Source organism: Myxocyprinus asiaticus, chromosome 35 (genome assembly GCF_019703515.2).
Source record: "Myxocyprinus asiaticus isolate MX2 ecotype Aquarium Trade chromosome 35, UBuf_Myxa_2, whole genome shotgun sequence".
In the NCBI taxonomy this organism is placed as follows: domain Eukaryota; kingdom Metazoa; phylum Chordata; class Actinopteri; order Cypriniformes; family Catostomidae; genus Myxocyprinus; species Myxocyprinus asiaticus.
The window spans coordinates 7,681,019-7,707,399 of record NC_059378.1 but is presented as its reverse complement, the minus strand read 5'-3'; the positions used below and the strand labels follow the sequence as shown (position 1 = coordinate 7,707,399).

The window sequence follows — 26,381 nt, the reverse complement described above, 5'->3', positions numbered from 1 at the left end:
AACGATGATACTTTTGGGTCCTTTTCAAGCTTTAAAGTGAGTCACTATCTGCCATTGTATTGAAAAGACGGGCCAAGAAACATCTCCTTGTGTTTTGCATAAGAAAGAAAGGCAAAAAGGTTTGGAATGACATGAGGGTGAGTAAATTATGACAAAATGTGTAATTTTGGTTGAGCTATTTTAACTCAGCAATCTAGTAGTGATAGACCGCTAATCAATTTGACTAATAAATGCCTTCAGTCTCAAAAAACAGTAAACAACATGTGTTCTCGGGTACACTTTAATATTAACATTGTATTCTTTGCATTAATAATTAGAATTAAGGAGTGTAAAATATGATTTTTTATGTAACAGCCATTCATGCATAAGATATGCTACAGAAATGCTTGATTTTTAGGAATTTTAGCTACATTATAATTATTATTATTATATCCAGAATTAATTTTATGTTTTTATTGTTGCAGTCTAATAATGATTTAGCTATTGTTTTAAAAAGCAGAAATAAAACTATAATTTAAGATTGGTTCTCCATATTGGTTATCGGACACACACACACACACACACACACACACACACACACACACACACACACCAAAAACAAAACAATATTTGTCCACTGGTCCACCGGTTACACCACCATTAATCCTGTATGGTACCACAGTACAATTTCTTTTTTCAACTTTTTAGAAAAAACTCAAACATAATGCATTGCTGGAAATAAAAGAGCAGTCTTTATCCACCCAAGACCCCGTGTCCACATGTGTGGATATTAAGTTTTGTCTTCGCTATAGGCTATGCATTATTTAATTTCATTTAAACCGACTAATCTCAGTTCAGGAGGCTCTAGGCTGTCATTAAAAGGTTAAACTTTCGATGCACCGAGTCATGTGACAAAACAACACGCTGATATCAGCAGAGAAATGGCAACAAAACTACATCTGGTAAGAAACATACATTTTTTACATTAAAACCTGTTTGATTCAAAAGAGTACAGTCTCTAGTTTCATCCGATATGCCATTTTAAAAATTTAATCGATTTATCGCAAAACGGCAGCTTTTTTTTTTTTTTACCGTGCATTATCACATTGACACTCAGTGGATGCATCCATAAGCTGGAAAATGTTGCTTTCAGAGGCTGTATACAGAGTTAGAATGAAAATAAGGTGCATTTCAAACTGCTCTGAGACCAGTACAGACAGACAGCACACTGGAGGTTAAGCCATTCACTAATTAGGGAGCAAGGGAGCATCCTATAGCTTTCCTCTGCAGCCAAATGCATTTACTCCTAACATCTGGTCAAAAGTTTCAGGCTGCAGATGATGTTTGGACCACTCAACATGTTTGCAGACATGGGACAATGATAATCAGTATGTACATTCAGAATTTATAATGTATAATTTTATTTGAACATGGTTGGCAGTGATTGGATGATGCTGGCCATTACTTTGAATCAGAATTATTTATAAAATTTCTGATGTTATGTCTGTAACTTCTAAAATTTTTTATAACCAACACTCCTGGAAACATAAACAATTTGATTTAAAAAAAAAAAAAAAGAAAAAGAAAAGAAAGAAATAGTACTTTCTATAGATTGGTATTATTTAAAATGTCACAACGTAGTCTCACAGTCCACATATGTGGACATCAATTTGTAGGAAATTTTTTTGGTCTAAAAATTTTTGTTTTGTTTTTTGTATGTTTATTAGGGGCTACTAGTCAAAAAGGGGAATGGAAAATGCACACAGCAGTCATGCTCAGGTCTCAAGAGGTTACATCCTGTTTTTAAGCCATATGACATTTGATTTTGTCTCCAAGACTGTCTTTCCTGGGGTCACTCTTCCAGGAAGACCTGCTAAAGTGCTCCACAATCTGTTCCATTAAACACATTTTGGTATGTTTCTTATACATCATGATTTTTTTTTAAAGTTAATTAGATACTGTTGTTAATTTATTACAGAAAATTGAGAAATATGAATGTTGCCATTTAACAATGCTGAACCATAATAGAAAAATTGCTATGTTGCTATGGCTACTCTGTAATACAATTGAATTGCATTAATGCATTTTCTCATTGTGAATTTTTATAGGTAATGGCATCAATTATAGTAATGCATTTATTTTTTCATTTGAAAGTGTTTTATCCATTTATGCATAACACTCATTTAAGGGCAAGATGAGTGCACAGTTAGTTCGTCCGACTGACAACAGTGAGGATGAGCTACTCAATTTTAGTTTGTAGGAGTTCCAGGTGTATAAATACATTAACTAATTAAATAAATATTCATTTAATTCAAGGAGAAATTGGTCAATTTTAAGAAAAGCTAGTTTTTAGACCATTTTCCGTTGTGGTACAGAGTTGCCATATGTCGACATTTCCCTTTTTTGAAACTAAAAATATTCCAACATCAGAATATAGGCTAATCCGTACCATACAGGGCTAAACCAGCTGTAACTGGCATAAACCAGCCTTGACCAGCATAGAGATTCAGGCTAGTCTATAAGCATGAACATTCACATTCACTGCACCTTGATGGTGAAATGATCTTCCCAACTCCATCAGAAAAGAACATTTTCCACGAAAACCTGATGATAATGTACTTCTCTACTATTTTCATTTAGTTTCTCACCTACATCTCTGAACTAGCTCTTTTGCACTTTTCTGAGTAATTCTGGAATGCTGTATCGCAATACTTCTCATGTTACTGTCTTTTTAAGATGAACTGCTCTTGTTGATGTGTCTGCTAAATGAATGAATGTAAATGTAATTGCATACACAGACAGTCGATTCATAACGCCAAGCACTCATTTCAATTCAGCAGCTTGTCGGAAACACTGCAGTTGATTTGAAAGCACTAGATTGTTTCTTGCAACAACTGCCAAATATGCAAAATTAGCCAGTTACTTGTACATCATGCAAAATGCATAATTTTAAGGCAGTTTTATTAATCTGGATGAAATATTTGAGCACTCCACTTAGTAGAAATACAGCATGACCCAAATATGCTGCCCCATATAGCAGAAGAAAATCAACCTCAGCATATATGACCTACACAAGAGCTTACATCGAATCTAGCACCCACATGCAATGACATTTCTAAATCAGTGCTGTGAAGTATTATTTAAAAGGTGGGAGGTGTGTATGCTGCTTTACTATGATAGAGCTGTTTGTACCAGCACCAAAATACAGCCATGAAAACGCATTACACGTCTCACACTATGCAGAGAGATTGGGGGCGGCACTGGGGTGCCTTTGGTTGAGAAAATGTTGCTGATTTATGCGTCACACTTTTGAGATGAAGAGAAGGTTCAAGAATATGTAATGTGTGGCATCTGTGCAAAATCGAATTAACTTTTGTACGTATGATGGCAAAAGCGAAAGAAAGTGTGTGTGTTACTAGTCCTCTGTGTGTGGATATCTAAAGGGAACAGCTGTGCTAAATGAATTGCTCTGCGTTTAAATTGCAAGCAAGTTCGACCTGCCTATGCCAAGTGGAAATAGTGGTAATTGATTCACACTTTCATTAAGGACAGATTAGGCCATGCAAATGGATTGGCACCAAGTGCCTACCCAAAATACGCAAATACATAGATACACACATCATAATGCAATGCTCAACATTACACTTAAACCATAATGCTAAATGTGATATGTTCTTGAATCAACATCTTGCTTTTTTCCGGAAACAACTTTCTTATCAACCATTAAGGTTGATATTACATGACAAAGGAATAGTTCACCAAAAAAAAAAATTAAAAAAAATTATGATTTACTTATCCTCATGTCATTCCAAACTCTCTTCATACAATGAAAGTTGATGGGGACCAGGGACTGTCAGGCTCCAAAAATGGACAGTAAAAGTGGCATAAAAGTCCATAGATCTCATGTACAATATTCAAAGTCTTCTGAGCCATATGATAGCTTTGTGTGAGAAACAGACTGAAATATAAGTCATTATTCACTGCAAAGCTTGCTTGGCAGTTGTGGTCACCATTTCCTTTCATTGTATGGAAAAGGCCAGTGGACATTCTGCTATTAATACTCTATTTGTATTCAACGAAAAACATTAGAGGAGTTGAATTTTTGGGTGAACTGTTCCTTTAAAATGTCATATCATGACGACTTGAATTCTCCATCTTTTGAAATAAAAGAGTTTCGTTACTGTACTATGAAACAGCCTGATCTCATTGACTGTGGCAACATTTCTGCAAAATGATATTACATGGTTCATTACACATATTGCAGTTGTTCCGAGGTGAAATGTCCACTGTGCGGCGCTAAAAGCGAGTTAAATTTTCTCTCAAACAGATGAAGTTTTAAAGGTAAATGCTCGATTGAGTTTTAAAATCAACAAGACCTACCTCACTACCCTAAACCTTAAACTTAAACCTAACCGATAGTGTCATAAAAAGCAAATGTGAGATGAAGAACGCAATCACTGAAGTAACCACATCATTTTGTGATGCTTCTGTGAAACTTTTGGCTCACATGTCCACTTGCGTGCTCTTCAGGACTCGTATGCCAGTCCTTTGCATCGCAAGTGCAACGGTCTCGCTTGAGCTACCGCACACATTCATCACACTCAAACAAGATTGTAAATATTGCTAGTTATGTAATGCAAATGTTAAAATTGCCTTACAAGTCATGCGCTATTGCAAAAGTGCTTAGATATCATCATCAGATAATATTGTTTGTGGAACAGGGCGAAAAGTAAGTTTATGAACTGATAATCTGGAGTTTTACTCGTGAATTGTGTGAAAGTGAACTAGTCATTGTTGTAGCGTCTCTAGTGTTCATTTCACCAGGAAACTGCCACGATACGTACAATGAGCCATGCAATTTTCATTTTTACAAAAATGTAGGTATAGTAACGGGATTTTATGAGACCAGTTTGCTATGAAAACATACTGAAACTTGTCCTTCCCAGTCCAAAAGGCCATCTATTGAATTTAAACTGTGAAAAGTGGCTTGTTCCATTTGCACTTCTGCAACATTCTGACATATTTTTCATATTATTCTGACCATATTTACACATCAATGGCATCTAATTTCTGTTCAGAAACTTGGCCTGTCCAGTCACAGTCACATAATGTGTTGACTTCAAATCAACCATTTTAAATACACAAAACTCCCTTTGGAGTTTTTTGTTCACCTCCTACACAAGCATATGCCTTTCTCTGATACTGAAATAAAACCACTCTGCTCAGTCATTTTGCTTGGTAGGAATAAAATCCTATTGGACAGTTGTCTCAGACTACATCATTTTGTTCAGTACACATTTGCATGTTACATCACGGCAACACTTAAGAGAAAAGTATCTTGCTCTAAAATCCTTGTGGACTTGGCTGAGGTGACAGAATGCAACATATTGTAGTAATTGTCAGTGTGGGTGCTCCAGATAGGGTTTTGGCAGCACGAAACATGTCAATGAGCTGTAGTGTGAACTTGTAGTTCGTACTTGTGGGGTGGAAGAGAAGGGCAGAGCTTGATGGAACCATCTGGCAGAGGGGCTCGAAGGGTCAAACTCATTATCTTTATCTATTTGGAGCATAACCACTGGCAAAGAGTAAATCATTGAGCCACTGAGGTTATGCCAAGCTCTGCTGGCATCGGTGGTACAACACTATCAAAATACCATTGGACTAGGAGCATGCACACACATACATGCTGACAGGTGCATCTGTGTGTTCACTTAAAAATGCATTGGATCAGTTGAATCACGTTCCTATACCTACATTTTTGCAAAATGTTTTTTACGTGGCTTGCTGTATGTATTGCGGCAGTTTCCTGGTGAAATAAACACTAGAGGTGCTACAACAAAAAAAGACTTTTATTCACTTCCACACAAATCACAAGTAAAACAGCACATTATCAGTTCATAAACACATACTTTTCACCCTGTTTCTCACACAATGCTATCATATCACATCTAAAGACTTTTACTATAGTGTGACTTGTAAGGTGATGCATTTTAACATTTGCATTGCATAACCAACAACATTTACAAGAGTGTGATCAAATTGAGCGCTAGCTTAACTGACAGAGCGCTGCACTTGCGATGCAAAGGACCGGGGTAACATTTCCATAGAACATGTGAGTTCAAAAATGAGCCTTTAAAATGTTGGGTTGCTTCAGCAATTGCAGTTTTCATCTCACATTTGCTTTTATAACACATGATATGATTTTAAACTCAAAGCATTTACTGTACCTTCAAAACCTCATCTGTTTGGGAGAAAATGTAACTCATTTTTAGCACCACACAGTGCACATTTAATCTCGGAACTGCCGTGACACGTGCCATGAACAATGTAATTTTGCAAAAATGACGTCACGGTCACGTAATTTCCATGAGATCAGGCTGTAAAAATGAAATAACACAGAGATGCATTTTCGGACAAAATAAGGAGTGCAGAAAATTTTGCACAAATCTGTAAACATGCAAACACTCAGTGGCGAATTCACAAAATTGCAAAACCCTGTATCTTGTTCATAAACCACCCGCAGTACAGTTTAAGCTGATGCAAAATGTGCTGAAATAGCACTGCGCCATTTTTAAATTAATCGTAATGTTTTGTTTTTTTAGCTCAAACACACCTCTTTTCTATACAAATGAGGCTTGTTAGAGATTGCGCCTTATTCACAAAACTCAGCGCTGTTTGTCTGGCGCCATTAATGTTGTACAATTACAACCCGCGGAAAACGGGTGCTAAATAGAATTTATTTAAAAGAGATATTTGTGTACAATTTTAGGACAGACACAAAATAGACCTAAACCCTTAACAGACAAATCTCAGTAATGGTGACAATCAACAAACCTCATTAAGTTAAAAGATGTGCTCCCAAGTAACATTACCACACAACAAATGACTAACAATGGCAACAAAATACAACAAAGTCAATAAACATAAAAATAAGTCTATAACACTAACCCCATAATTTATTCATGTTGCAATGCATCCTGGGAACTTGCAAATCAGCAATATTGTTTAACATGAAATTGTTTGTTCAGACAACTCTGTTAGGCTAGTTGGGACAACATTTGGCAGAATATTGTTGGTCTAACGTGTTTTTATGTAGATGCAAAGTAATTCACATTTCATTGTATCTGTGACAAAAAAAAAAGGCAAGCTGGAAAAAAGGCAATTTCATTTTTTACAGTGTGGTAAAGAATGTTATAACAGGCATATCTCCAGATGCGTCATGTAATTGAGCGAACGTTTGGAATTTAAAAGAGCAGATTTAGGTGCTTGCATCTCATTTGTGCAAGCTGGGGAATTGTGCTGTAACAGTTGCATTGAGTACATATTTTTGGCCGTGTTTGCACCATTATCTGATTTACATACTTCCTTTAGTGAATTGGATGCTAAAACAATGCAGACAGCACTTGCAAATAAACAACACTATCAACGGCCACAGTTCATTCATAGGAGGATTACCTATGAATACATTAATCATACAAGCAAAACAGTTGTGTATACCATCATAAGAAACCACACTCAACAATAAACAAACAAAACCAATGCACTCGTCTAATGTTTTCCATTGATGTTAAAGAGCAATGGTGGAACTGCCCTGGGGCAAGGTTAAAAGAACACAATAACAACAATCAATCATATAAAGCCAAAAAACAATACACCCAAACCTCAATGCACAAGCTGCATTTTCATACATTCAAGATCAAACCCTTAGATCTGAGGCTATTCTACTATACAGGAAATTTACAGTGTGTTACAGGAAGTATGTTCATAATAAACCAAGCTTTCAAAAGTGCACAGCTGAGTGGGTGTACACAGCTTTCTGTGTTTCCTGATAAAAACTTCACGAGACAGCTCACATATTCTTGACTTGAATGTCTACAAAACATGTAGTATGAGAGAGTTTAGCAGTAAGTAAAATATACTTGATTCACATTCTTTTCAATTTGCCTATAGCAACTGTACAGAGTGCCTAAATATGATCCAAGTGTTCCTGCTCGGAAAAGCTCCTGCTTTTGAATAAGGAGTGTAAATATCAGTCTCACAGTGTTGATTTAGTGGGGTGTGGAGAAGAAAGGGATTATTACTAGACGCCACAGACATCGTACAAACGGGCTGACTCAGAATCACCTTTAATGGTTTTGTCTGTATTGTTGTTTTATCATGGGTTAAACCAATGGGCTCTAAAGAATTTAAAATGTCCTAAGCCAAACGGACTGATCCGAGAGATTACAACAAGCTTGGGAAAAGTCACTGAAAAAAAAACATAACCAAACATAGTTCATACAAACATCCCAAAATGAGATCTCTAATATTTTGATTATTTCTCCTAGACAGCGTTCAGTCTTTTGCTTTTCAGAGAAAATTTCAACAATGTTGCCAAGATACCAGAGTCTGCCTGCTTTTCTTTAAAAATTCAAAAATCGAGGTTACAGTGAGGCACTTACAATGGAAGTGAATGGGGCCCATATTTGAGCTGTAAATTTGTTTAAATAATTGACTACTAAATTACCAGGATCACAGCTTTATTGCAGCAACGTGGTAAAATTGCATATAACCTCACACAGAAAAGTTGTTGTAAGTGCCTCACTGTAACCCAGATTTAGCTTCTTTTTTTTTTTAAGGAAAATGAGGGACGAGTCGTAAATCATTTTTGTGGTTATCAGTATTATGCCACATATGCTGCTGATTGAGCTTAACTTGTATTGAACCCAAAATATTCCTTAAAGTCTCCTAAACTCCACAAGAGCAACCTCTGGGATTTCACTTGATCCCTCTGATCATTTTTATACATTTGAGGCAGATTATTGTGACAGATTATGGGTCAGATTAAGTCATGCACAAATATCCGATCAAATCTCTGATTTGTGCCACATAAACAGACAGCATCATGTCAAGTTGGCTTTATGACCTTCATTACATATGCTCTCACAAACAACATGTGAAACTAACATAATCACAGCTGATTACTGGGCAGGGACTACACGTCATACACAGCAAATCATAGTCTTACTCAAGATTACATTAAATTAATGCCATGTTAGAGAAATGGAATTTGGATACTCCCATGCTAGCTGGTCATCCGTGAAATTACCAAAGGTTAAACTGGCAGTATGTGATATAGGTCACATAATTTACTACATCAGGAGTTCCAACAAATCATGCTAGCACACATGACAAGTCTAACATGCACAACACTACAAAGAGAGTTACATGGGCAGATCAGGTGGTTACATGACTCAGTGGTGTGGTATGACTGTAATTCCTGTCTCTCGTACACTCTCGAACATAAACCCTCACCTGGTCTAGCCTCCTCTCTCTCAGATCTCATGTCCCCAACAGTTCCGGCTCCAGTGGGCTCCACTGTCAGTGCCGGTGTCTCTCCTCATAGCACGCAAACCAACTAAACCACCTGTCTCCACACAAGCACACACTTCCACAGATATTTGGTTTACTCCTACTCCTCCTCCCTAATAGGTTACTAAGGAGGTGAGTGTAAACAAGTTTGAGCCGCCTGCCGCTTGTTCTGAGTACGTGTACCTGTTCTGGGAGTTTCTGTTGGGCGTTTCCTGACATTCCCCACCTCTTCTACACCCTTTCTACCTGTTCTCACTCTCTCTCTGTTATACACACACACACACACACACACACTCCTCCCAGCCTTAAAGGGGCAAAGAGTTCAAAAGGTAGCTGACACTGCTTTTCCCAGCCTTGTTTAAACAGGCAATTCATTGGAGAGAGGGGAGGGGACAAACACTTTTCTGATCAGGTGAGAACGTAGGTGAGTGTGACTTCAGTGGCCCTGTAGCTCCATCTAATGGTATAAAAAGACACAATAGTGCCTGTACTAAGTGATAGTTCACCCAGAAAATATTTTGTCATCATTTACTTTCATGTTGTTCTAAACCCAAATATATATATATTTTTTCATAGAACACAAAAGTTTAGCAGAGTATATTAACACTGCTCTTTACCACACAATGAAAGTGATAAAAGAACAAAATGCAACATAAAAGTAGTCCATATAATTGTATGTTACATTCCAAGTCTTCCTAAGCCATCTGATCACTTTCTGTGAGGAACAGGCTCAAATTTAAGCTGTTATTCACTGGTAATCGTCCCGGTAGCTTTAATTTGTGTTTTCGTATATATTCAAATACTGTGACTGTTCTTCATACAAAGCTATCTTATGGTTTCAGAAGACTTGGAATATAGCATGTATGGGTGTTTCTTTAACTTCGGGCAATTTCATGTCCCAGCCGTTGACAGATTTCAACTATATGTTTATATATATATAAATGGTCTCATTAAAACTGAATTGGAAACTTTTTTACCAGGCCTTCATCTGTTTTTGATACTTTTCAAATGCCTTTAATGTATAGATTTGACTGTTTTAGCCTTGTTCCAGACCCAGACTTTCAATATTAAACTATAAAATCCATTATAAAAATACAAATTATGACATGTTTAAAGCTATTATAATCTAAACTAAGAGTTTCAGTATTTATTGTGTGAACATGATTTCTATTAATTCTTTTGAAAATTACAAAAAATAAAAAATAAAAATAAAAATTATCAAAGTTAGTGTACTTGTAAACCAGGTCAACAAATGTGTCAGTGAAGACCATGCATGAGATGAGAAAGTGATGTTTGAAGAAAGCAAAGAAAAAACAAAAAAAGCAGAATTTTCTTTGATGGACATAATTTTCAAATTCTGGAATTTGTCTAGCCTTTTGCAAGACAAAGAAGGTGGTCATTTTATATATATATATATATATATATATATATATATATATATATATATATATATATATATATATATATATATATGTATATATAAAAAGTAACAAATTACTTTCCATCACCCTGTCACTATTAAACAACACAGAATTTGAGATGTGGTGGGAACTTTCATGACCTTCAGAAAAAATGACAAAAATGACATAAATCTCCTGTGATGCATGTACATACACTTTTGGACATTGTTAGTAGACATATTTAAAAAATAGTGAGAGTATAAAAAATGTTTTAATAGGACTTCTGTGGGCTACAGTGCTAAAGGGCCCTACGTTTAATAAACACCCATACATAAGTCATTAGAACTATTTTTATGGTGCTTCTGTGTTCAACAGATAAAAGTTATATGGGTTTGGAACGACACAAGGGTGAGTAAATGATGACAGAAGTCTGGGTGCAATTGTTAGGTGACATCAGCCTCTATGAAGCCCCAGAACTTGCTCTCTCTTGGACTTCAAGTATATCCATCTTTCTTCCTCCACGCCCCATAATTCCTTACTGCAGGCGTTGTGTGTGGATCTGTGGGACGTATTGTCAGATCAAGAGCAGAATGAGTGTCTGCTCTCTCATAGAGCTAATGGAGCCATCGGAAGATAGGGGCCCACTCTCTGTCACAGCGCACCGGCTTCAACCTCCAGCTGAGTGGCTGTCTAAAATACAGCCAGGCAGGAGGGTTCAAGAGCTCTCAGGGTCATAGCACTGACACATCTCTCCTTTAATCCCTCCCTCTTAAAGACCAGGAAATGCTGGTGTTGAGTTCAGAGTGCCTTCAGAGTGTTTATGGAATGAATGGGTGACCATCTGAATATCACACAAAATGTGCCCAACAAGGTTATTACCATTATTTAAAACAATTATGAAGATGAAGACTAGCAGCAAAAGGATATTTGTTAATTAAACAAAAACAGTCTGGTGCAAAATAATAATAAAAAAATCCTATTAATTTTCTCGAAAGGCGAATGGATTTTTTACGGTAACTTTGGAAACCTTTAAAGACAGACCTACCATGAGCTCCAAGGTTGTTAATCAGTGGTATATGCTACTGCTAAAGCCATCAGTCCATGTTATTTCAACCTAATTAAAAAAAAAAAAAAAAAAAATGTGTTTAATAGCTGAATTTTAAACTACTTATATATTTGCATATCTCTGAATATTTTGCATTATAATTTAAATATATTGATTCTATACTTACAATCAAAAACATTAAATCAATAGTTTTATATTTTTCCATTGTTTTTTAGATACATTATGTCATTCACAATGCTTCATGGGACTGTACTTCATTCCCTCATTAAAGAGGTTAACTACACAGACTTGTACCTTTGTCTTTTTTGTCAGATTTTCAAATAATAATTATAATAATAAATAAATAAAACTCAGAGCTAGTTGGTTTGATTCATAACTAAGATCTCTTTTATGAAGTACTTGATGAAATCCCTATGGAAAAACTGAATAGGAAAAATGTGATGAATGAAATAAAAAAAGGGTACTGCTGAGCTATATATTTTTTATGCAACAAGTGAAATGTTCAAAATTATAATAATACTGGTGCCCAGTAGTTGTTGTCTGTTGATTAAATGTATTTGTGTCTTTTAGGGAAGCCTCAACAGAAAGTCTTTTTCGAGTTGTTGTAGTCTGAGGAGTGTTGCACGTCAATGAGCTTGTATGGGCACCTACGACTGAAAGTAATGAGTTTAGTACATTAAAGCATTACATTTCTGAGGCTCTGAACTGCATAGATACAGTTGCCTGGCACACAAGCTTTATCTTCCAAAACAATTTAAGGCTCAGCTGGGAGTAATGAAGTACTGACAGCAAGCACAACATCAATAATGCTTTTCTCGTAGGGTGAAACGAACAATGCAAGAGAATAGAATTAAAAGATCACAAGAGAAGAGAGGAGAAGAGAAGGTTGAACTGGACAGCCCTTACCAAAGGTAAGCGTAAGGGTATTGTGATGGTATCAGATGGCAAAACCAAAGTACTTTTATATATACCACAGTACTGAATAATTACTATATTGTTATTTACATGGTACTGCATATTATTTTGAGACATGTCCATTTTTAGTGCTTTTTTGTTGTTGTGAGAATAGAATAGGATAAAATAGAATACAATCTGAACAGAACAGAATAAAACAGAATAGAATTCCAACAGAACAGAATACAATCTGAACAGAACAAAACAGGACTGAATACAATCTGAAGAAAACAGAATATGAACAAAACAATACAGAGCTGAATAGAATATAATTGGAACTGAACAGTACAGAACTGAACAGAAGAGAAAGAGAGTCTAAACAGAATAGAACAGAACCGAGCAGAATAAAATCTGAACAAAACAGAATAAAACAATAGAATCTGAACTAAACAGTACAAAAAATAATAGAATCAGAACAAAACAGAAGAGCAAAATAGAATCTGAACCAAACAGTACAAAACAGAATAGAATCCAAGGTGAACTGAACAGTACCGAACAGAATAGAATCTGAGCTGAACTGAACAGTATACAAAAGAATCTCAAGTGAACAAAACTGAACAGAATAGAATTTCAACTGAACAAAACAGAACAGAGCAGAATAAGATCTGAACTGAATAAAACAGAGCTAAATAGAATCTGAACTAAACAAAGCAGAACAAAATCTCAACTGAACAAAATAGAACAGAATAGAATCTGAACCGAACAGTACAGAACAGAATAGAATCTAAACTGAACAGTTCAGAGCAGAACAGAAAATAATCTGAACAGAACACTACAGAACAGAACAGAATAGAATCTGAGCTGAGCTGAACTGAATAGTATAGAATAGAATCTCAACTGAACAAAACAGAACAGATCAGAATAAAGATCTGAACTGAACAAAACAGAGCTGAACAGAAAGTGAACTGAACAAAATAGAACAGAGCAGAGTATAATCTGAACTGAACAATATAGAACAAAATCTTAATTGAATAAAACAGGACAGAATAGAATCTGAACTGAACAGTTCAGAACAGAATCTAAGTTTATCTGAACTGAACAGTACAGAACACAGTATAATCTGAACTGAACAAAACAGAACAAAATCTCAACTGAACAAAACAGAGCAGAATAAGATCTTAACTGAACAAATCAGAGCTAAATAGAATGTGAACTAAACAAAACAGAGCAGAAAATAATCTAAACTGAACAGTAAAGAACAGAATAGAATCTGAACTGAACAAAATAGAACAAAATATGAACTGAACAGAATAGTTCAGAACAGAATCTGAACTGAAAAAAAACAGAGCAGAATAGAATCTGAACCGAACAGTACATAAACAGAATAGAATATAAACTGAACAGTTTAAAAATCTGAGCTGAACTGAACAGTACAGAATAGAATCTGAACTGATCAAAACAGAACAGAGCAGAATAAGATCTGAACTGAACAAAACAGAGCTGAATAGAATGTGAACTGAACAAAACAGAACAGAGCAGAACAGAACAGAATCTGAACTGAACAAAACAGAGCTGAATAGAATGTGAACAAAACAGAACAGAGCAGAACAGAACAGAATCTGATCTGAACATTAAAGAACAGAATAGAATCTGAACTGAACAAAACGGAACAACATCACAACTGAACGAAATAGAACAGAATAGAATCTGAACTATACAAAACAGATCAGAGCAGAATAGAATCTGAACTATACAAAACAGATCAGAGCAGAATAGAATCTGAACTGAACAGTACAGAATAGAATCTAAACAGAACAGATCAGAGCAGAACAGAATAGAATCTGAACAGAACAGAAACAAACAGAATCTAAACTGAACAGTACACAACAGAACAGAACAGAACAGATTGGAGTGCACAATAAAATGCGTACTAGTATGTGAATGACAGTATAAAGCACATACACATGCTGTGAGTTCCATCAACACATTGGTATTCAAAATCCTTTCTGCGCTCCATCAGGCTGAGTTAAGTCAAATATTATTCCTGGTATTGAATAAATGAAGAAAGAGCCTCTATTGTCCTAAGAGGGTAGTTTGGCTTCTTTGTGGTGTTGGCTTTGATAAAGACATGATGATTATGATTTAGGGGACAGCACTCCCAAAGAAAAGCAATAGAGAATAACAGGCATCATTATGTGTGGAAAATGGGACGCCTAGAATAAGACAATTCCCAGTTTGATCAATACACTTCATAATGACGCCACCCCACATTGGGTGACATTATGTGAAACAGACAAAGCTTTTTTTTCCTCTTGGAAGATTACTTTAGTCGCATACACTTTTCTCCTCACAAACACAAAAGAAGAAAATCTGAAAATGCAGAGGACATTTTGTTTTTGTTTTATACCGCTGCTTTGAGTGTTGTGATGAATTGCCCGAGCTCCTGATGTTTAGAGAATGTGAAAAATATGACAGACTACAACACATTGCAAAATTGTGCTTTTTGTGCAAAACTGTGGGGTCCAAGAACTCTAAAAGTTGAAAATTGTTCTATTTAAATTTTTTCTGATATAATAGTTTTTTTATTTTTTATTTGATTACAAATGATGTTTTCAGCATAACAATATAACAGGAAAGTTGAATTGAAATTTGAACATGGATTTCAGAATTTCTTAGTATTTGGTATGTCCCTCTCTTGCTTTAATGACAGCATGCATTTGAGCTGGCACAAACTCCACAAGTTTGTTCAAAATCTGATGATCCTGTTATTCAGCGTGATTTGAGAATGTTCCAAAAAGCATCTTGTGTGTTTCAATGGACGCAAGGAAATAAGTTAACATGGTCACTGTCACAAATTTGCTTATTTAATTTGAGACCTGTAAATAGTGCAGAATTGAAAATATTTCTTATTCATTTTATGCTATAACATTTCTTTGTTTAAAGTGTTACTAAATCCCAAGACTCATTTTCAGGTAAGACCCAGATTTCCAATGTAGACTGAGACTTTTGAACCCCACTGCATTTTTTGCAGATCTTACCTTTTTCAAGTGAAGAATCTGGAGTTCCAAAGTCCATTAAGCTCGACATTCCAGTCTGGAAACCGAGTTCAGACATCACTGTCTTCTTTCTGTGGTGGACTGTCGGATCTGCAAGAGAACAAGATGTACAGTACAGTAATTAATACCTTCTCAAACTAAAGCTGTATTTCCAAACACTTTATCAGAGCATGGACAAAAGATTTCATGATTTTCTTTATGCTTCTTCATGTTGGTCTGATTTGTCAGGTTTGAGCTAATGGAGCGGTTTGACATTTTAGCCTTCTTAAGTGGCCGAAAGCAGCAAAGTGCAGATCTCCCATGAGAAGGGCTGGAGCGACTCCGGCTCATGAGTCACCCAGCGAGCATCTTACAGCTATTACCGCTCGACTGTAATTAACTCTGCAACAGTGACATGCACCACACAAAAGCGGCACATCCACTGAATGCCTTCAAAGACAAATAATCACCCACGCCACAATTTTAATCAATGTGCATTGAAAGTGACAGGTAGCAATTTCATGTACAGTCCAAAGAACAACATGATTTTCTCTAAGCTGAAAGAAAAGGCCAAGCTAACAATGTGCGTTTGATGAGGACAAAAGAGTGCTGAGATTTACAACCACCATCGATTATCTGCCTCTGTGTTGTGACGATGTGAGGTTCGTATAGGCTACGTTTGTCCGTTTACTAGCAGGTGTGACTCTCGAATTGTCCTGTTCATAATGGAGCATCTGTATAAACGAATAACAGAAGTCAAGCCTCTTTTCTGTTTTTGCAGTTTTTGCATTTTGTTTAATGGCACTATTCTTGGAGAAGAACTACACTACCCATGATCCAGAGGGGGAATCGAGTCGCCCTACACTCTAAAACTACTTATAAATTTGTATACATATATCTGAATATTTTCCATAATTTGTTTAATATATTGATTCTATATTTATAATCAACAACTTTAAAGTTTTATATTTTTCCATAGTTTTAATTAGATTACATAATTTGCAATGCTTTATGGGATTGTAGTTCATTCCCTCATTAACCTCCTAAAAGCATGACTGCTGTGTGCATTTTCCATTCCCCTTTTTGATTTGTAACTAGTAGTTAGTAGAAACATGCAAAAAAAAAAAATTTGTTTTGCTAAAAAGTGCTGCCACATGTGGGACTAAGTTGTGAAATGTAAAATAATAGTTATAGAAAGTCAGATTTTTTTCTTCACATTTTTTTTTTTTCAGGAATGTTGGTTATTCATGTTTTTAATATGTTACAGACATTACATCAGAAATTAGCAGAAATAATTCTGATACAAAGGAATGGCCAGCATCATCCAATCACTGCCAACCATGTTAAAATAAAATTTTGCATGAAAAATTTTGAATCTATGTACTGATTGTCATTGTCTCATGTCTGCCAAACATGTTGAGTGGTCCAAACATCATCTGCAGCCTGAAACTGAACTTTAAATAGAAAGTTTTGAATGAATGCACTTAGCTGCATAGAGAGCTATAGGATGCACCCATGCTTGCTTGCTTGCTCCCTATTTAGTGAATGACTAAACCTCCAGTGTGCTGTCTGTCTGCACTGGTCTCAGAACTGTTTGATATGCACCTTATTTTCATCTGTATAGAACTCCATATACAGCCTCTGAAAGCAACATTTTCCAGTTTTTGGATGCATCCATTGATTCTCAATGTGATAATGCACAGTGAATACAGGATATTTTAAATGAAACTGAGCATACAGTCCACGTATGTGGTCATTGTTTTTAACAGTGTGTCGTTTCATGACAAATTGCTCAAATTTTTAAAATGGCATATCAGATAAAACTAGAGACTCTAATCTTTTGACTCAAACAGGTTTGTTACCAGATGTAGTTTTGTTGGCATTTCAACCAAACACAAACTCCGCTGTGATGGGTGCCATGTTGTATGGTCACATGATTCCGTGCTTTGAAATTTTAACCCTTCCAGCACTGACAAACATACTCTGCTGCTGTGTGAATGTAGCCATAGCTACCAATGCCATGGAGGATTCGAGTAAACCTTCAAAGACGAGCAAGGGCAGCAAACTGATCTGTCAACAGACTGTATCAGAAGCATCATAAATAAACGACACTGTAAATATTTGTCATATCACAAACCTTGCATCACCTAATGCTGACATACAGCGTGTCGGTATGTCACTTCCATGAGGAACTGTGCTGATTGTGTGTCAATTACCACTGGCTTTGACAAGAGATATGAAATAGTGCTTGTCATTTTCCACATCATTATGTCAGACAGCGTTCGTCCTTCCCCGATTGCTTCTAACAGATATGATCTCAGCACTGCCTGTTCCTTCTCTCTTTGTCTCTCTGCCTCTCAGTTCTCAGACTTCATGGCTGGCTGCACACCTGAACTGATGCTCCTAACTGAAGTCTCTTCAAGTGCCCTTTTCCACTCTATCGCTGTATGTGCCGCTGTTACCTGTTTTTACTTACACAGCTCCTAATGTGACTTAGTGTTCACAGACATGTTACACTGCAAAATCCACTTTTTTCTGGCCTCTTTATCTCTATTCCTCCCATCCAACTGGGTCTATATCCCATGCTCTCATTTAACCCTTTAAGCTCAGATGGGCCCATCAGAAATAATCGTCAAAATATTAACAACTCCAGTCTTGACCAACACAAAATAGGTATCGTTTGAAAGCTTAGAATCTCTACTTTACATTGCATGTAGGCATTATGACCAAAACTGAACAAGTGCTTTGAAATTCGCAGACAGATCAGAAGTGTTCTGTTTTGATCATTTAAAAAAAAAAAATTTGCACTGTACATATTATTGCAATCAGTAAAACATCAAACTGATCAAAGAGCCTTCGCTCATAACCTCACGAAAAAATAAACGAACATAAAATATCACAGCATTATTTAGAGGAGGTGATTATCTTTCAAACGAGCCCACACACATCAGATCCATAAATCGTTAGTTAATCCACATAAAGCACAATGTTACATATGGCCACCAGGAGATGACGCCAAGTATATGACACAGACTCGATGCAGACTCATTGAGTCAAAATGTACTCATTCTGTGAAATCTCATTACTAAAATCATGTGTCCATGCTATGCAAACCTTTAGTCATTGTTGTGTTTGCATGTGTAATTAGTTTTTTATGTACAATTATTATGTTTTATTTGCTTGGAGAAGCTTTTGGACACAATGATAAATTATTTTTGTAATGCTATAACTTTTTATTGCTTTGTCATATCAACACATACATTTTCTCAAATACAGTTGATATAATTGGGAACAAAACAAAAGCAGTTTTTCGGAGTCACCTTATTTACACTCATATATATATATATGAGTTAATTTTTTGAGTGATTTTTCAGCAGTTTCTTAGGCTAAGAGTCTCAGAATGTATCATAATCTATATCAATACATTTATTTGAAAAGTTTTTTTTAAAACGATTCCAAACACTTGACTCTCCTTGTTTTGTTTGTTTTTTGTCGAGTTATAAGCCTTTAATTTTGGTTTTGCCACTGAAACAGGAAATCTTTAAAAACACCTTCAGAGCTTAAAGGGTTAAGCAGCTAGAGCATTTCCAGCAAAGCCTGGAAATATCAGAGAATTTTAAAATTGTGATTTCCAGACCTGCAAAAGTCATGAAAAATTAACTGAATCAAACAAAGTCATGGAAAACTGATATTGTGGAGATAATAAATTATAATCTAATTAATTTTTATTTAAACATTATATGTTTATAAATTATAAGAATAAATTATAATTTACTATAATTCTAATATTTATTTTTCTAGTTCAGTACATTATGTATGCTCAAACATTCAGCTAGAATTTGCGGTTTGTGCATAAAATTATTTTTTTAAATCATCCAGATGACCAGAAAAGTCATGAAAATAAAATAAAAATATTAAAAAGTCATAGACAATGATTGAAGTCATGGTAAAGTGATATAGCTTATATAATCAATGATAATTAAATTAATATTAAAATAAAATAATATGTTTATAAATTAATATAATAAATTATAATATAATTACTATAATAAATATTTTTTTCTATTTCAGTTTATTAAGTATGCTTAAACATTCAGCTACAAATTGCTGTTTGTGCTTGCAATCTCTATAAAATGATTTTTAAAAATCATCAGTAATCATGAATGACCGTAAAAGTCAGGAAAATTAAAATAAAAAAAGGCTTCAAAAGTAATAGAAATTAACTGAATCAAACAAAGTCATGTTAAATTTATACAGCTTATATAATAAATGATTATTTAATTAATATTAATATAAAATAATATTATTTATAAATAAATATAATAAATGATAAAATAATATAAATAAAATGTTATTTTTTTCTAGTTCAGTATATTATAGGCTCAAATATTCGGCTAGAAATTGCTGCTTGTTAGTGCAATCTCTATAAAATGACTTTTAAAAATCATCAGTAATCATGAATGACCGGAAAAAGTCATGAAAATAATAAAAAAAAAGTATCAAACAAAGTCATGGTAAAGTGATACAGCGTATATAAAAATGATAATGTAATTAATATTAATATAAAATAACATATTTTTAAATTAATAAAATAAATTATAATATAATATAATTATTATAATATATTTTTTTTCTAATTCCTTATATTAGTTGTGCTAAAATATTAGGCTAGAAATTGCTCTTTGTTAGTGCAATCTCTATAAAATGATTTTTAAAAATCACCAGTAATCATAAATGATTGCAAAAGTCATGCAAATTAATACAATCGTAAATAGGCAAAAAACTTCTGTTTGTTCAATCCCTATACAATATTTTTTTTCAAAATCCTTTTCTAGTAATCACAAGTGATTTAAGTTATGGAAATGTAGGCTATAGGTTAAAAGGTGTGGGAGCCCTTGAACTAAAAGGGGTCCAATTTAAGGGTCAGTGGTGATGACTAAGTGAAATCACTTTTATGCCTCCAGGGGCAGAATGTGCGGCGATAAGCTAAAACAGACCGCCGCATTATGCTGGACAGGCAATGTCTGGCTGAAGAGGGCTGCAAAACGGTGCCGTGATATGCCGAAGGGGGCCTGCTCAACAACTTTTGGGCCACCCTCTTTTATGCAAATACTTTGGTTTCAAATAATTGATTGCTATAAACTAAAAATGTTCAGTTTTATTATATGCTCTTCACAAATCTGTGTTCTGTTGGGTTACTAATGGGATGATAAAGCCAGATGAACTATAATACACATTAATTCGCTGTAACCCTGAAAATAGAAAGTTGAAATACTTCATTTATAAAAGCTGCAAAATCGAATCATGAGGGTATTTGCGCATGAGCAATTGTCCATAATGAGATGCAGCTGTGGGTAAAGTGTAGCACATTATTCAGTGCTCTTTTTGCTGCACCTAGGCTGTTAAATAATTATAGCCTCTTCACCTCTCTAAGTAATATGTGAAGAAAAACAGAAAATAGCAGGATGTTGCAATAACAGCCCTAACCACTTATAATGGAAGTCTGGCAAAGAAAAAAATCAATCCATATCTTGCTGTTTTTTTTGTTTGTTTGTTTTTTGTTTTTTAGGTTGGCATTGGCCATTCATCACATACTTTGTCAAATGTGAAAGCCATCCCTAAATTGATTTAATCATCAATGTTTAAGAGCCTTCATAAGATTCAGCTTTAATATCACAAAACCCTTAGGACTCACAAACTTCAACGTAGCTATTGGAGACACAGTGCAACCAAATCTGCTGAGGGATAGTTCATCTCTGGAATATTTCTGTTGCAAAGAGATATTTAGGTTTACAAGATGAAGAAATTCTTAAAATCTGTTTTTAAAAGACCACTGTTGTTTTAGACCACTTCGCCGCCATCTTTAGTTGCCCTTGGACAATTTAGAGAGTCATTATCATTGAACTTTCTTATGCTCCACAACTATATTTCTGTTTAAATACAGAATTGTTAGGGTAAAAAAAAAAAAAGTCTGCCTTTTTTCCATCACATTACACAGAAAGAAAAGCTGCCAAAATATTATACACAGTGGCCCCAAATCTATTTGGACACTTTAGCCACACTTAAATGTATGTCAATGCATTTGACAACAAAACATCAAACCAAGTGGAATCAGCAAACATCTTCATTTTCAACTTCACCTTTCTAGCTTTTCTCAGAACTAACTTCACTTTTAACCAACATTTTTGCAAAACAAGGTGATTTTTAGTGAATGTCTTAACTCTAAACTCAGTTCTCCTCATGTTCACACAGACATGTTCCAGAAGTTTGACAAATAGAAAACGACCAAATAGTTCCTCTCAATTTTTAACAGAAAATCTATTCTTTTACAATGTAACCTATAAAACGTCTTAAGAAATATTTAGATTGAAAAGTGTGCTTGTGCTATCTTTCTTATTAACTCGAATTGATATTTGTTTTCTAATGCAATGACATTGGTAAATTTTTAATAGAGCTGTCATGAGAGTTGCAATGAAAATGCAAACTATGTGGGGACTAGTTCTTTCAATTAGTCAACCTCCCACTTAGACTTTAGGAAACATTTAATGTTAATTGAATTGGTGCTATTTTAGTGCATTTCTATCTTTATACTGTAGAAAGCTTTGTTTGGAAAATGTTAATAAAGCACTATATTGTTATTAATATTTTTATTTTTTTATTTCCTAAGATGGAAATGAATTAAATTTGACAGGAAAAGAAGTATATATAGTGTCAAATTTCAGCATTTTCAAAATCTGCGATTAATCGCGATTGATTGCAAATAATTATGCGATTAATCGACAGCACTAGTTTTTAAGTGTGGCTTAAATATCCAAATGCTTTCTGGGGCCACTGTTTTAACTAAAGTGAAATAATAGAGAAAGAAATGCTTGAGTGGTCAAATGAATTCATGCAGCAGAGCCCTGGCCTCCTCCATAATAATCCTCTATAATCCATATATCAGCAAGTGGTCAAAGGTTAAGAAAATAACGGGGAGAGGCCTGTTGTGAGGTTTCTGCAAGGCTGACACAAAAAGCGCTGCAGGAGAACATGTGAAAACTCACGCAAACATTAGTTTCACGCTTACAAGGATTAACTAAAGCGTATGTCTGAAAAAATGTATTATATGTAAATTAAGGCTGTCAATCCATTACAATATGTAAGCAAATTAATGACACATTATGGTGATTAATTAAGTGAATTAAATCGCAATTAATCGCATAAATCAATATATGCTGTGAAAGGCCACCAAATAAAAATAATTCAATATATAATTATTACATAATTCATTATAAATAATTATACTTATATATTTAAATAAATATAATCAATATATTAATTCATATAATTAAAATACATTTCATTATTGTGGCAGATGAGTAAAGCATTGATTAAACAATACAAAAAATGGCTTTACAAGGCAAAATACTGTATCTTTGAACATAAGCTTATCATTAGCCTACAGTCCACAGCAATTCATTTTGCAATTGAATTCATTAATCTTTCAGAGGTAGACTTAATCACATCTCGAGACCCCGCATTCACAGTTGCGCTCTGTTCAGCTGTGTTTGAACGCAAGAACGCATCTCCATCATGTGCTGTCAGTAAAGCGTGGTTTGCTGCGCCTGTACAGCTGCACATTGCCTGTTTAGCTGGAGCTGCGCATACTCCCCCCTTCTGACTGGGACTCGTAAAAACATATAGGTGGTACTTCAAGATTGAATTGCTTCGATGGAAGTAATATTACTTATTAATTGCTTGCGTATGTTTTTTAACACTGTGGTAGATTTCTCTTAGATGTGTAAGAGCTCAAATTGGCCAGACATAGAGGCAGTGCATTGTCAGCCATTGTGTCTCAATGCAGCCCAGGACTTGCTTATTAATGCCATACCTGTCTATACACCTTCAACAGAACATATCACTCAAGACATCTCTCCCAGTGACATACTGACCTGGTTTACAGTTAATCTGTGCAGTGGGAGGGACCTTTGCCAATCAATCTGATGATGGCAAAGTCTGTTATTGGGGGTGGGCTACACAGGTTAATGAACCGGAAGCCAATCGTGAGCTAGAAGAAGGATTAATCATACAGGCATTTTTTATTTGGAGAAAAACTAAAGCCACAATTATCCCTTTCTTCATAGGTTTGCCAATGCTAAACTGCCTCTGCATTCTATTAACAGTCATGACAGTCTTTGCTGCTCTCTTGAAGAGGCTGTTAATGAGAAAACACACAGCATTATTAATCATCACTAAGACGAGGGGTGGAATGAGAAAAAATAATAAATAGAAAAATTAGAAGAATTGTAACTGCTGGCCTGGGATTAAGGCCTATACGGTTTAAATGTACAAGTAAATAACTGACGCTCATATGAAAATGTTTACTAGGATATTTATCCTCATTATGAAACACAATCAAAACAACAGCAGAATATAGTCGGTAAAATGTCAAATAACCTAAAACGTATGGTAACATCTAAATTAACTGGTTTTATTCAAGTCAAATATATTATTGGTAACATTTACTATAAGGTTCTATTTGCTTACATGAAATAATGCATTAAGTATCACAAACTAACAATGATCAATAAGTATTTACAACATACTGTATATTAATCTTGGTTAATGTTAATTAATAAAAACAATTATTCATTGTTTAAGTATACACAACTTTTAATTTTAAAAATGTATTAGTATGTATTGAAATTAAAGAATTATTTCACCATTAATACAAGTTAAACTCAATCGACAGCATTTTTTGGCATACTGTTTATTGTGTTGATTACCACAATAATTATTTTAGGGTTTTAGGGTTTACGGCGTTACATCGTCATGACAACAGGTTGTATGAACAAGTTGTAAAATTGTCTATAACTTTAAACAAAAAAGCGATTTTACCACACTAAAATCATGTTAACACGCATATTGTTTTCGTCTTGTGGCTATGCTTTTAAATCATTAAGCATTTGAGTGTTTACAGATTGGCCCCTTTCATTTTTATTGTAAGTGCCTCACTTTAACAGATTCTTTTTTTTTTTTTTTTTTTTTTTTTAAGGAGGGAGTCGAAATTAATCAACATTATGCCACAAATTCTGTCAAATAAACTAAACTTGTATTGAACTTATATTGAATATTCCTTTTACATTAACCAAGATTAATGAGTGCTGTAAAAGTATTGTTCATTGTTCATTAACTAATGTAGTTAACTAATGTTAACGAATAATACCTTACTACTGTATATTATTTAACATGACTGAATAAACCTGAATACATTCGGTTACACCAAGATCAGGTAGAAAAAGATCCTTAAGGTAACAACTGCCCATTTTCACTTTCATACAGAAAGTATGTGAAATTAAAGTGATTTGCATTCTAAAGTAGTAAATGTTCTTTGAACATGTTTTCAAAAATAGGCAGACATATGCAAATACTGCACAAATGCCAGCATTCACTGAATGAAACCGTGTCAAATAAAAAAATGTGCAATTGTTCTTAATTTTTACCATTCAAAATAGCATATCCACACTCTGGCACTTATGCAAATGTAATTTGGAGAAAGGCAATTAAATGTGCATTAGTGCCAATGTGGTCTCAGATGTGTAAATGCTGAGGACTGGGTTTTCCTCACTAAATAAATTAAAACATTTTGGGTTTGCATTATTTTTTGTTTGCGGCTGCTTATTCATACTAAGAGGGTAAAATTGACTCAGTGTCTATGAACTGTTTTTTTACACTTCAGTTAAGACCCCAGAGTACCTCTGGAAAAAACATAAATGTTGTCAGTATTACAATCAGTAATGTAAATAAAAAATCCTGTTAGTTAAGACCTCTGTTCATTACCTTTATTAAATAAAACTACTGTTAAATCTCATTTGTACATAATGTTTACACACACATTTTTGTACGTTTTAATAGACACTGAAACTTACAATATTAATGTATCACAGCATTTAAAACAAAACTTTTTCACACAGTATGTACAGCTTTACAGATGTACAAATCTGCAGCTGATCAGAACAGAAATTCCCAAAACCTTTACAAGATACCACTGCTGGCGAGCGAGCTCAGTACTCAGACACAATCTCATAGCGGGACTTTTATTTATCTGTTAATAAAAGAGAAACTTTGTCAGAGAAAGACCTTTTTAATGGCATATTTATGTATAAATGACAAAGATAGGACTAATAAATATCTAATTCTAGATATATATAGGCCTAATTATTATTATTTCCACATTAGCGTAGGGGTGGGCGATATAAGCAAAAAGTGTACATTGTGATATCCTTGAATGTCTTGGTCAATCACGATTTACAGTAGGTTGACATTTCTTGACCTAATTTGGCCTGTGCTAACCAAAATTTGAATCACTGCCCCCAGTGGCTGGAGCAGGAAGTGTTTTTGAACGTAAGGGCATTTAATACAGTGAAGAGGAACGCATATTTAATTTATTCTATCCCCAAACCCCAACCCTAAACTTAACCGCCAGTGGAGTAAAATTTTATTTGTTTATTATGTAAACACGATTACTTCCTGGCGTAAGTGCAGGACGACAACCCCGATCTCCCAATTTGCTGATGCAATGCACAACTGTTGCGCCACAGGAGAGGATAAACATGCTTGAACTGTTGCAAAAAATGTATGACGGGAGATGCCGCCTGTCAGTAATTCATCAGAATG

General features: G+C 34.7%; 1 protein-coding gene across 6 annotated transcripts in view; it reads right to left on the bottom strand.

Moving 5' to 3' along the window:
• LOC127426181 (kazrin-like) overlaps positions 1–26,381 on the bottom strand; it is a 243,124-nt gene that overhangs the window by 42,607 nt on the left and 174,136 nt on the right. For 5 of the 6 annotated variants that reach the window (XR_007894751.1, XM_051672811.1, XM_051672812.1 and 2 more), the window contains exon 5: positions 15,729–15,836. Coding sequence is in view for 5 of the 6 variants with exons in the window: in XM_051672811.1 (XP_051528771.1) it covers positions 15,729–15,836 (108 nt within the window). In the remaining variant the exon portion in view is untranslated. Of the gene's footprint in view, positions 1–9,273; positions 9,913–15,728; positions 15,837–26,381 lie in introns of those variants that run through there. The other variant, XM_051672813.1, reaches the window with a different exon arrangement.